The following is a 14,125-nucleotide window of genomic DNA, read 5'->3' on the forward strand; positions in this document are numbered from 1 at the left end:
AGATCATTGACAAAACACAGTTTAAAGTCCTATTGTCAAATAAACACACATTCTGTTAATCTCTAGGTATCTAATAGAAACAAAGAAGTAGGTGTTTCCTCATCAATTATACAAAACATTAGGAACACTAGCTCTTTCTATGACATAGCTGTCACCTGGATTCACCTGGTCAGTCTATGATCCTTTACTGATGTCACAGCATTTTTAAGCCAAGAGACATGGATTGTGTATGTGTGCCATTAAGTGCCTTTGAACGAGGTATGTTAGTAGGTGCCAAGCGCACCAGTTTGAGTGTGTCTAGAACTCCGACGCTGCTGGGATTTTTCCTGTGCGTATCAAAAATGGTCCAAACCCAAAGGACATCCAGCCAACTTGACACAACTTTGGAAAGCATTGAAGTCAACATGGGCCATCATCCCTGTGGAATGCTTTCGACACCTTGTAGAGTCCACGCCCTGACAAATTGAGGCTGTTCTGAGGGCAAAGGGAGGTGAAACTCAATATTAAGAAGGTGTTCCTAATGTTTTGTACATGCAGTGTATAGTGAAGGTATAGCGTTTGGTTACCTTGATAGTACTATGGGCATAGTTAGATATGGATAGGCAATGCTAGGCATCTGCCTAAGCAACTACAATCATCTGAGTGAATGAGCTGAGCAGGGTACATGTATGTGCGTTTGTGTGCGCTTGTCGTGCATTTGTGTGTGCGTGTGGCGTGCGTCTCGGTGTTGTGTTTTTCACAGCAAATCCAGCCAATCATAGGGCCTGCAGGAGTCATAAGGTTACAGATATAGGCACGATACACTGGTTACAATTTGACATTTTCTGGGGGCTAGTATCAACTCCTCCCTCCATTTCCCTGTCTAAATGTTCTTTCGGCAGTTCAGGTCTCATGGTGACAGTGTCATTCTCCCCCCACGGGAACGATACTGTGGTGCATTCCATTTCAAACCCCACATGTCAGTCAGTCCGTCCGTGGTTACGTCCCCAATGGCACCCTATTCCCTATATAGTGCACCACCTGGGCCATTTTGGATGCGGACAGTATGGAACCACATTATCAGTCTGTGTCAAGAGGAGTGAAATTACACAACATCCATGCCTAGAGGTTAGCCTTAGCGGTTAACATATGACAATTACCAGACAGAGCCCTCTGGTATTGATAGATAACCAGGGTTGTGTTCATTAGGCATCAATGGCAGAAAACGGACTACCTTGGCCTATCAATTAAGAGAAGCTCAATTTCATTTTCCATTGTGTGCCCCGATAAACACGACCCCGGTGTTTTATTTTTAGCTGAAGGTAGTCTGTGGGAAATTATCTTTAAGGCGACTTCTGGACAGAGTTGATGGAAACCTATGCTTTGTGGCACATTTCTTCCAGAGCAGCTAAGACAAGAAAGTAACCTGAACCTTGTGAAGGGGCAAACCAAAACACTGGCTACATCCCAAATGGCACCATATTCCCTTTATAATGCACTACTTTTGACTAGCTCTGGTCAAAAGTAGGGCATTATAAGGAGAATAGGGTGCCATTTAGGGCAGACACACGGTTTCCACCTCAATGGAGCACACAGCACCATGTAGGAAACAAGTCCTTTTCGCAAAGCACATAATGTGAAGCACAGTCCAGGAAGATGTTGAAGAGCACAAAGTAAACACTACTTGGAGAGAAAGCGCTTGGACTGGTTTTCAGTAAACACGGCCGGACCACCCACACACACACACACACACACACACACACACACACACACACACGAATCTGAAAACCTACGTCCGACACACCTTCTTAACAAACTGGTTTAGTGGTATTCAGAGTGGATGAGACTAGTTCTGCCTCCCGAGGGGCGCAGTGGTCTAAGGCACTGCACCGCAGTGCTAGCTAGAGATCCTGGTTCGAGTCCAGGCTCTGTCGCTGCCGGCCGCGACCGGGAGACCTATGGGGCGGCGCACAATTGGCCCAGCCTCATCCGGGTTAGGCGCGATGCACGCTGACACAAACGCCAGGTGTACGGTGTTTCCTCTGACACATTGGTGCGGCTGGCTTCCGGGCTAAGCGGGCATTGTGTCAAGAAGCAGAGCGGATTGGTTGGGTTGTGTTTCGGAGGACGCACGGCTCTCGACCTTTGCCTCTCCCAAGTCCGTATGGGATTTGCAGCCATATGACAAGACTGTAACTAGCAATTTTTTTTTAAAGACTAGGGCTGTTACGGTGACCCTATTACCGCCACACCGGCGGTCACGAGTCATGACTGTAGTCAAATTCCACGAGACCGTTTAAATCACGATAATTAGGCTTCTCCAAGGTCTGATGCTGCTGATGGTCATGCGTAGCCTACTGAACTTGCTAACTGCCTGGTACTCAGCACTCTATTATCCCTCTAATCATTTTGACATCAATGCAAATGTAATCGAAAATCTAATCAAACACTTCATGATAGCCCATGAGCTCATGTTGCGCAACATTTCTATAAGCTACGCAATTGCGAGAGAAAATAGAGTGATGGCCTCTATTAAAAATAGGAGGATCCCCATCAGGTTTCTATAGGCTAGGCCTACTATATTTATTTCTTATCTTTCCTAATATTAAGCACATTGCTTCTCTTTACAACAGGAGTAAAGCCTGGCTGGCATGAAAATGAATCACGGGAAAAGCGTCCTCCATTCGCTATTTAAGTGCATAGATGTCATGTATTTTCTTCCCCCTGCCTGTTTCGAGACAGGTGCATGATAATGGTCCATTCTAAATCAAAACAAATTTCACATATACTAAATAATATATGTAAAGACAAGATTAAATCAGGAACAGTCTGATTGGTGACAACATTAGCCTATCACTTGTGAATGATATATTATCACTTATGAATGATGCCCAGCGAGGCAAGAAACAGCACAATGCCTATTTTTTTGCACCTTTTTCAAATCATAGTCGCACACCTCATGTAGCCTAGCCCATTGGCCTATATGTTTTATTAAGGTTTGTATCACAACTAAAAAGTGGCCAAATAACTTCTTAAAATTAAGCACATTCATCTGCTTTACAACAGGTGTAGAGCTTAACTGGCATGGTTTCAAGTTTGGGGAAAATAATTTTCACCATAAAAATGCACCTTTAGAATAAAAGCATAACATGCATAATCACATTTGCGGTACCTTTTGAGAAGGGTGTTTTCCTGCTAATTGATTGCATTATGGAACATTCACCCTTATAGCCTACTGCCGTGTGCGCATTGCTGCGCTTATGTGAAGAAATAGCCTAATAGTGTATCAACATTTTAAGCTAAACATTCTGATCTGTTGCATCAGCCTAATTGCTTAAAAAAGTTGTAAACGTTTTTGGGATGCTAGTGGTAGTATTAATTTGGGATCTATCGCATCCCACAACTGTCCCAGAATATGTTTGGAATATTACTTTCTCGCACAGAATAGGTCAACTTTTGTACCATGGTGGATAGTAGATTGACATACGCTGCTATGTCAATCTACTATCCCCCATAGTACAAAAGTTGATAGGCTAGTGTTTTTGCTGTTTGTTAGGCCTACTCATCTTGTTGGCTGACGAAAAGTAAATGTGGACAGTTCTTCCAATATCTTAAATGTATGCCTCGGAATTGGATAAGGACATATGCAGGATTTTTTTAGGGGGTATTACAGCCACACAAAGGGGATGCAGCTGGGAAATTCGAGGCATAATCAAGTACTTGTGAAATTGTGAATGAGAGACTGATGAAGTGTGTACAGCCTGCGCAAATAAAGCAGAGCTCATGACTTTCATGCAACTTTTTCATGCAAATCATCATTAGAGTCGCATCATGCAGACTTAGAAGGTATTAAAAATCAAAACATATAGCCCAACCTTTGGATCACAACTAAAGTTACATAAATAACTCTAAATTAAGCATAGGTCTGTTTCTTTGTTAACTGCTCAACACAGAATAGCCACATGTGCGCACTCCCTCAAATAGTTTGGAGAAAAAATCCTTTCTATTTTCTTAAGCTATGTTCAATTGTATTCTTCATTTTTTCTTATATGAAATAAATTATATAAATTAATAGCACGGTATTCAAAGAAAATCTTGACTGCTAAATGAACTAGTGTTAATTAACAGCCATATGGCATAGCAAGATCAAGGCCTAACATAAGGACAACTCAGCGTATGCTATTCTGTTCTTCTGAAATAGACTACATTTTCTTCATATCATGTTTCTTTACACAGGTCTAAAATTAATGGATTCATTGTGATGGTGTAGGCTATATTATATGGATTTATTAAACTGTTTAAATGTAGATGTTCCAAATGTGTGCATTAGTGGCTTGTAGGCTGTGTGTGGAAGCCAGGAAATTCTAAAATGTGTTTGTTAATTAACGGTCAATTACCAGCAGTTATTTCCTTGACAATCATCGGCTGACAAAATGTCATGACTGCCACAGCCCTAGATGAGACCCACATGGCCCATTAGGCCTATTCGTGGACAGTAAACGTAGCCTACACACAGACCCATTTTCAAACACCACAGTAAACAGTTGGACGGCTGAAACCAATTAAAAAGGAACAGTTAGGTTAGTATCTGAAAGGAGACTTAAAGGGACATCACATGGCTCTCTCAGTGGTGAACTCCGACTCATGAGAAGATCAGAGAAGATTGAAGGATAAAGGGAGTCACCCGACCATGTTGTCGTTTTATCATTACGGTTCCTTGAATTAAGTTAATGGTTATATTTAGGGCACACAATAGCATGGGATACTTTTCCCAAAAACAACATTCCATATACCTCTCTCCAGCTTTCTGTACTTTCACTGACTTCACAACTAATGTTTTGCAACAGAAAACAAAACGATCTGCGCTCTTATGGGACAAGTCATGAAGTACCACTCTGTTTCTCAAAAGGTTTTCTCCCAACTGAACACAACCCTGGTGTAGAATACTAGTGTGTCAAACAGAGAAAGATTACATTGGGGTGTGTGAATGTTCCATTGTGTTTAAACATTTCAGGCAAACTGACTGACCAAGTGAGGGAGGTTAAACTACGGGAGCATCTCAATAGTCTAAAGCAGTTGACCTTCTCATCTCCTTTCTCTCATCCACTCTGAATCAAAATAACTGGACTGATGGAAGGAAACACATTGACCCGCCAAGTTGCTAGACTATTGAAATGCAACATAAGATACCGCATGGAACACACAAGGAATTTTCAGACACCGCACAAGGAATAATAATGTTGAGGCTTTTCCATGCAGTTCCACAAAGCAGTCACTATAGGACGTGGAAGGGAAAAAAAAGCATAATGCAAAGTAGGATGCAAAGCAAGATGGATGCCGTCGATACAAGCATAATTTCCCTGTGGGACGGTCCAGAAAAATGAATGGCCAGTCTGTGTCACACACATCAGCAGCAATGGCTAGTAATAGACATTTTGCAAATGGGATTTCAGGTATTGGGAACCGCAGTTTTAAAAAGGTCTGCAGCACACCTGCTCTCTTTCAAGTAACACAACACAACCATTCACACTTTGTTAGAAAAAAATGCTTAGGACACAGAAAGGAAATTGAATATGAGAGACAAAAAAAGAGCGAGTGGAAAGCAGGAATAGGGTAATGAGTCAGTAGTAAATGGAGGATAACAATGTCACCAGGACATTGATATCCATACCCAGCGTTACACATTAAGACCACTTTATTTTAATTAAAGGCTGAGCGAAGCAGCTGCCAGAAACAGAGAGGCCAATACATTTTCTGATTAGGGTCAGGGCCCGGTGTACTCAGGCTGGCTTGCGAAGAACCCTCAGGAACACGTGTTTCAGAAAGAACTCTTATATGCTCAACTGTGCAAGGTAAGCACTGAGAGGGATGGAGGGAGGAAGCACATGGTAAGATGTCTGCTTTAAGTGAAAACTTCCAAATTCGTAAGATGTACTTACAACGATTATCCTTGAACATATCAAAATAATTTATATAACATGAATCAACATGTTGTTGTCGACAATTGTTGATCCGTTGTTGTGGTGATATTCCTGTGAACATGCTATGGAGGGATATCAAAACCTTCATCATACAGTGGGAGAGACCTAGCAGGCTGATTAAATGCTCTGTTTTTAGGACAAAGACAAGCCTTGTTTTAAGACTAATGGTGAACATGTTGTTATCCTGTGGCCTAGGCTAATGTTCCACATGACCCCTCTCTGGTTCAGGTTGATCGCCTGAAACACCCTTCGAAATAATTCCAGGCCTCAGGGCCTTGATGTCTACAGGTTGTGGTTAACTAAACACACTTCCGACATCATGGGTAAACAGCATTCTTGTCAATTGTTAAAACTACGGCGTACTGAAAAAGATAATATGCCATTTAACAGACGCTTTTATCCAAAGGGACTTACAGTCATGAGTTTAGTTATTTTATGCACAGGTGGTCCCGGGAATCAAACCCACTATCCTGGCATTGCAGGCGCCATGCTCTACGTCAAGCTCAATGTGACATCCCTGGTTAAGGAATACATTTAAATAAAAATGTTACATTCAAAGACTATCACTGGGAAGGAAATTTTACATTTGGGGTTTGAATATAACAATTTTGATATACATCCACCAAGCTTTGAAAGCATCAGTTATGAGACACACATACAGTGCATTCAGAAATGCCTTACTTACATAAGTATTCAGACCCTTTGCTATGAGACTCAAAACTGAGCTCAGTTGCATTGATCATCCTTGGGATGTTTCTACAACTTGATTGGCGTCCACCTGTGGTAAATTCAATTGATTGGACATGATTTGGAAAGGCACACACCCATCTATATAAGGTTCTACAGTTGACAGTGCATGTCAGAGCAATAATCAAGCAATGAGGTTCGAGACAGGATTGTGTCGAGGCACAGATCTGGGGAAAGGTACCCAAAAAAAGTATTCAGCATTGAAGGTCCCCAAGAACACAGTAGCTTCCATCACTCTTAAAATGGAAGAAGTTTGGAACTAGCAAGACTCTTGGCCGCCTGGCCAAACTGAGCAATCGGGTGAGAAGGGCATTGATCAGGGAGTTGACCAAGAACCCGATGGTCACTCTAACAGAGCTCCAGAGTTCCTCTGTGGAGATTGGAGAGCCTTCCAGAAGGACAACCATGTCTTCAGCACTCCACCAATCAGGCCTTTATGGTAGAGTGGCCAGACGGAAGCCACTCCTCAGTAAAAGGCACATGACAGCCTGCTTTTTCACCCTAAGGTGCCATCATGTGCCATCATGCTGTGGGGATGTTTTTCAACGACAGGGACTGAGAGACTAGTGAGGATGGAGGCAAAGATGAACAGAGCAAAGTACAGAGAGATCTTTGATGATCAGGACCTCAGACTGGGGCGAAGGTTCACCTTCCAACAGGACAATGACCCTAAACACACAGCCAAGACAACGCAGGAATGGCTTCTGGACAAGTCTCTCAATGTCCTTGAGTACCTCAGCCAGAGCCCGGACTTGAACCCAATCGAACATCTCTGGAGAGACTTGAAAATAGTTGTGCAGTGATGGTCCCCTTCCAACCTGACAGAGCTTGAGAGGATCTGCAGAGAAGAATGAGAGAAACTCCCCAAATACAGGTGTGCCAAGCTTGTAGGGTCATACCAAATAAGACTCGAGTCTGTAATTGCTGCCAAGGGTGCTTCAACAAAGTACTGAGTAAAGGGTCTGAATACTTATGGAAATGTGATAGTTTATTTTTTATAAATTTGCAAATTTATAAAAACCATTATTTGCTTTGTCATTATGGAGTATTGTGTGTAGATTGAGAAGAAAACATTTTTCTAGGCCATTTTAGAAGAAGGCTGTAACAAAGTGTGGAAAAAGTCAAAGTGTCTGAATACTTTCCGAATGCACTGTATAGTGTGAATGTCAGTAGTTCAGTAAGTCGCTTTAGATAAATGCTATAACCTGATTTTGTATAGCTCATGAAGGATCTGTAAAACAGGTAGGTAGGTGGTCCTGATTCTACCATCTGTGTGCAACAGTTACCTCAGACAGAGACAGAAAGAGAGAGGGACTATGGTGGACCAGGGGCCATCCCAGAACAGAGCACAACAGGGATCACCTACTGACCTATAAGTGCCCACAGAGCCACAGCATAATGACATCCTAAGCTTTAACATGAATACCCTTCCCATCATAGACCAAGGTTAGGTTCAGTAGGGCACACCGTAGCAAAATGTTTTGCAACGAAAAATGAAAATCGGTCTGTTTGGCCAAGTTCAGGTAGTAGCACTTTGTTTTATTGTGTTTGAAAACATTTTCAACCTCACTGAACACAACCCTGCATTTACATGGTGTAAGCATGTGCTAGCTAGAGGCAAGTGCACACTTAGGGCAGAAGGGTAGAGAGTCAGGATGCAGCGCTAGATCCTCCACACCTATTGACTCAGTCTCACACCCAACCCAAGACACAGTGATGAGGAGAAGAACATGAGTCATAATTATGAACAGGCCCCAGCTCTAGTAAGGCAGAATTACAGAGCTATAAAGCAGCGACAGGTTTCAAGCGCACTGAACAAACAAGATATGTTTTTATAACCTTTGTTCACTGGGATCTCTGTTTTATCTTAGGAATTCTGAGAGAGAGAGGAAAGCAGAAGTAGGCTAATCAATATTTTTCATTCATTCCATATTTAACCAGGGAAGTCACATTGAGTTTGACATAGATTTGAAAGACAAAACCCCATACTCTATCTGTTCACCCATTCCAGTGAGTTGCTCTCTCTCTCGTATGATATGACCCCTCTGTACACAAACTAATTTAGCTATTATTCGATTTTTACAGAGAGAACAGATATCAATAGTTTGCTTGATGTCCGACAAAACTAGAGACATCTTAGTGTGTGTGTGCGCTTATTGGCATTAATTCAGTCAGGGTACGTCGGGGATTATGAACTCGTCAAACCTCAGCTGCTTGCAGACACACACATATACAAACTTGAGCAGCCATTGCGTGAAAAGTGAGCCAGAGGAGCCTTTCTACCAATCAGCAGGTTAAATCAGGGGTTCCCAAACTGTTTCACTCAGGCTCCCCTTCCAGCATTGGGGAACACCCAAGAGTGCGTGTGTGTGACTTTGACCAGAGGGTGGGAGGGCGTGGCTGGTTGGTTGAGCAGGCTGGCTGTTGATGCATGAAGAGGAGGCACAAAGACAAACAGAACAGTGCAGCAGGAGCCTCAACCTTGTACCCAAGGCCACAGATTGCAGAACATGACACATTTTTGACCAAGATGGGCCTGGTTCTTCACGGTTTACTATGTGTAGTAAAATGTCTTGTGTAGCAGGACTATGCCTTATGCATTAATCAAGTGTCCTGGGCTGTGGCTAGGTTTGACCAATAAGAGAGCTTATGTATAGTAAGAGAGAGTACTCCATATGCCCTCCCAGGCCCACGCCCCTGCCCAGTCATGTGAAATCCATATATTAGGGCCTAATGAATTTATTTCAATTGACTGATTTCCTTATATGAACTGTAACTGTAATCGTTGAAATTGTTGCGTTTATATTTTTGTTCAGGGGAGGGTTTATATAAAACATAATGAAACTAAAACGGGTTTCGTTTAAATTGTGTAGTAGGCGTAAATCCAACAAAAGGATTGTCTTTAAGTGGGTGTGTATGCGCGTCATCGAAATCGCACGGGTGGTTTCAGCCTCCACGCTCCCAGTCTACTACCATTATTATAGAGAAATAGACCCTCCTCTATACCTCCTGTTATATTATATTTAGATACATTATTAAAATCTCACGTTATTTGTTCAGCAGTTGACCTGACAATAGCCTATGCGTTTGTCAGTGGTGAACACTCGGTTCAGGTCAGGATATTTTACAGCCCAGTCCCTGAGTTGTTCGCCAGCCAAAATGAAATTGGTTCGATACATTATTTGTGATTGAAATTAGGCAAGCTGTCAAAACCGATGCCTCATCACCATTCGCTAGCGGGGGCCTCAATGCACCAGTCGAATTTGGCAAGCAGCGAGCTGGATCTTAAATCGGCATCAACTACTGTAGATCAAATAGGCTGCTGTGATCCAAACAAAACAGTGCGTCTGTTTTTAGGATGTTGTAAGGATATATTTTCGAAGTTATACAATATTCAGGTATAACACATGGGAATCTGAGGAAGGACCGCTATTCGGGTTAAATGGGGTGCTGAATAGGACTACATACCACACACGCGCTGTCCCACCTCATGTACTATAGGCTATTACTCTTTGTGTGGCCAAAATCGCTGAGTTTACACAGCGCGCAGTCAGTTCACCTTCACGCACACGCTTTTCATTACACTGACAGTCAGGGAACAATGCTGGATTACATAGGAGGGAGGGGATGTAGGAAAAACATAGAACAACACATTATAAACGTTTGGCTACAATAGCCTAGGCCACATACCTGCATTGCCGTAAGATATAGCCAAGAGCCATCCCACACTTGCGCATATTTTTGCCCTGGTACAATCATACAGATCCAAAGGTTTTATGTCCGGGACTACAAAAGTCTTCCTCGTCGCGTTGGAGTCCACCATAGCAAGTCCGCAGACAGGCCGTGATAATGGGAGGGGGATAGAGACCTAGAAAAATAGTTGGTGGCGAAATAAGCTTCAAATCAAGCATTCATTATTTTATTTATCCTATTTCATAACACTGGGGCTGAGGCACACGGATGTGGGTAAGCGTTTTCTCAGGAACTATCCTGACACTATGGGCCCCAGCTCAGGATATATCCCGTTTCTCTCGATTCCAGACCAAAATAATTGTCATAAAATGAAGGCGCGCGCGGTCTTAAAGCCCTACAGAAGCCCCCAACACATCAGGTTATAAAATGTATTTAAAAAAAAAAAAAAAAAGTATATTATTTCCCGTTTCGCCGTCCGCATTGCTAACGTTTGGTTAGCGCTCTACAGTAGGCTAGAGCCCAGCCGATGACTGATTTCCAGGTGCTCCACAATGGCATCACTCACTCAGCCCACTGGCCAATCGTGTTTGAGGAAGAGTGAAGTGGCGGGATCTTAGTCGTGTGAACGCGACCAGCAGGTAGAGAGGTATGATGACAGCTCTCGAGACAGGTGCATTAGGTTGGTGAAACTTGCCGTGTTGAGTTGAGCAAGTAGCCTACATGAGGTTTTCATACACTTGTCTCCAAATATTGTCCTCTGACCATGAAACATACCATACAGGTAAAAGAAAACGCCAACAACGATGCATTTTTAGAATTATATGCCATGTAGGCTTTTACGTTTTAATTAAACAGGTGCATAAATGGCCTAGGTGCGATAAATTATAATGCAAGTAGGCCTACTGTGTGGGGTGTTGAACAAAAAGTAGCCCATCAAATAAGCAACTTTTATTAAAATAAAACACGGACTGCCACAAACCCCCAAATTGTACTAAAATAAACATGTGAAATAGGAGACTATGCCTTGATTTCTTTTCTTTCCACTTTCCAGTCAACGCTCAAGCTTTGCAAACCACACAGAAAACCCAGAATTCTCAGCAGGCACACAGATCTCCCAATCACATCACAGCCTTGAAAGTTCCAAGAGCTCTTTCAGCATCCCTTAGCAGTCACATTGTTCTGTGTCCCAAATGGTACTCTATTCCTTATATAGTGCACTACTTTCAACCAGGGCCCATAAGGCTCTGATCAAAAGTAAAACACTATGTATGGACAAGGGTGTCATTTGGGACGTAGCCTGTGAGAGGATTACCTCAACTATTTTAATCTAATTATAGAAGAGAAGAATGCTAAGGCCTATTTATTTTCCATTCCAGGGTTATTCCCTTCTCTGAATAACTAATCGATCACTAAAAACAGAAGATGGAAGAGAATGCTAGGTCTATTTCTTTTTCCGTTCTAGGGTTATTCATTTCCCTCCATAACAATACAAACTAATCAGTAAAAAACTGGCTTAAGGGTTAGTTTAGGCGGAAGTTTAAACTATAACTTTGGGCTAGAATACACAACATACTGCTCAGATCCAGTCTTAGATGCGACGTGTGTTTTCCTAATTCCTAAGAATTTTTGAATGCCAGCTAGAGCGAGTGCTAAACAGTTTTTAATCAAAAACAATAAGCCAGCGAACATGACAAGGCTGTAAAATATGGCTCTTGTTGCTTACTACAACTCCCAGCTCCAGTATCAATTAAATATTCCCTATTCACCCAGCGTAACTACTCCCTGTTTTTCTAGGGCAGTAAACTCCTCTTTCTCTTTCTACAGCAAAGCACTACTGCACAGACCCTGTCAGTCATGGTGTTGGACTTACAGTAAGAGTTGTCAGCAGTTTACACATCAATTTCATAGAACCATTGTGAACAGACTCAAAATGTCATGCGGGTTGAAATAATCGCAATGCCAAGACATACAACAGACTCAAAAATATGCACAAGTGTGGGGTGGTAGTGGTGGAGTAGGGGCTTAAGGGCGCACAGTGTGTTGTGAAATCTGTGAATGCATTGTTTTGCTTTTAAAATTCTATGAACTGCCTTAATTTTGCTGGAGCCCAGGAAGAGTAGCTGCGCTAATGGGATCCATAAAAATACAAATACTGTAGCAAACAGTAATTTCAACAGTAGAAAGAGTGCCACCGTGTTGCCAATGCTAGTTTTGCTTTAATGCATCACTACATCAAGAAGGAGCATTACTAGATCTTTGTACGTTGAAGGCGCTCTTTGGTTAAGGGGTTAATTTGACATAAAGAACAAGGAGGACCAAGGCCCTCATACAGAGCATGTTCAATAGAAAATCTTAAAAACTACGGTACCTGACAAAACTTGTGCCAAAACACGTCAGAAGTTTTTACGATTTTGTTCTATTGAACATGCCACCGTAATTTAAACATTTTAACTTTATGAAGTGTGCCTTGGTCCTCATGTTTAGAAGGAAATGGAGCATTTACATTGTTTCTAGAATAAGGAGCATTTAAATTTTATTCACAAATCTCATTTTTATTCACTGATCTAGTGCAGACTTGACAATTTATGAATGTAGAGCAAAACACTTACAGTCAACAACATACAGTGGCAAGAAAAAGTATGTGAACCATTTGGAATTACTTGGATTTCGGCATAAATTAGTAATCAAATTTGATCTGATCTTAATAATAGACAAACTGTGTGCTTAAACTAATAACACACAAATGATTGTATTTTCTTGTCTATATTGAATACATCATTTAAACATTCACAGTGTAAGTTGGAAAAAATATGAACCCCTAGGCTAATGACTTCTCAAAAAGCTATTGCAGTCAGGAGTCAGCTAACCTGGAGCCCAATCAATGAGACGAGATTGGAGATGTTGGTTAGAGCTGCCTTGCCCTATAAAAAAAAACACTCACAAAGTTTGCTATTCACAAGAAGCATTGCCTGATGTGAACCATGCCTCAAACAAGAGATCTCAGAAGTGATCTCGAACAAAAGAGATCTCAGTGCCTTCCATCAGGACCCGCGTTTATCATGGTGGAGTGGTGCCTTCCATCAGGACCCGCGTTGATCATGGTGGGGTGGTGCCTTCCGTCAGGACCCTCGTTGATCATGGTGGAGTGGTACCTTCCATTAGGACCATTGAGAAAAAGCCCTAGTAGTTGTAGTAAAAAAAATATAATAATAAAAAAGATCTCAGAAGACCTAAGATTAAGAATTGTTGACTTGCATAAAGCTGGAAAGGGTTACAAAAGTATCTCTAAAAGCCTTGACGTTCATCAGTCCACGGTAAGACAAATTGTCTATAAATGGTGAAAGTTCAGCACTGTTGCTACTCTCCTTAGGGGTGGCCGTCCTGCAAAGATGACTGCAATAGCACAGCGCAGAATGCTCAATGAGGTTAAGAAGAATCCTAGTTTCAGCTAAAGACTTATAGAAATCTCTGGAACATGCTAACATCCCTGACGGGTCAACGATACGTAAAACACTAAACAAGAATGGTGTTCATGGAAGGAACCATGGAAGCAGCCACAGCTGTCCAAAAAAAAAGAATTCATGCACATCTGAAGTTTACAAAAGTACACCAGGACGATCCACAGCGCTACTGGCAAAATATTTTGTGGACAGATGAAACTACAGTTGAGTTGTTTGGAAGGAACACACAACACTGTGGAGAAAAAAGGCACAGCACACCAACAT

General features: G+C 42.0%; 1 protein-coding gene across 5 annotated transcripts in view; it reads right to left on the minus strand.

The window, feature by feature from the left end:
- The window catches only part of LOC115183059 (calmodulin-regulated spectrin-associated protein 3-like), a 53,760-nt gene extending 40,049 nt beyond the window's left edge, over positions 1 to 13,711 (minus strand). For all 5 annotated transcript variants that reach the window (XM_029744418.1, XM_029744421.1, XM_029744419.1 and 2 more), the window contains exon 1: positions 10,398 to 13,711. In XM_029744418.1, the coding sequence (XP_029600278.1) occupies positions 10,398 to 10,530 (133 nt within the window). In that variant the 5' untranslated portion in view covers positions 10,531 to 13,711. The remainder of the gene's footprint in view (positions 1 to 10,397) is intronic.
- Between the last annotated feature and the right edge of the window lie 414 nt (positions 13,712 to 14,125).

This window comes from Salmo trutta, unplaced genomic scaffold, assembly GCF_901001165.1.
Source record: "Salmo trutta unplaced genomic scaffold, fSalTru1.1, whole genome shotgun sequence".
NCBI lineage: Eukaryota > Metazoa > Chordata > Actinopteri > Salmoniformes > Salmonidae > Salmo > Salmo trutta.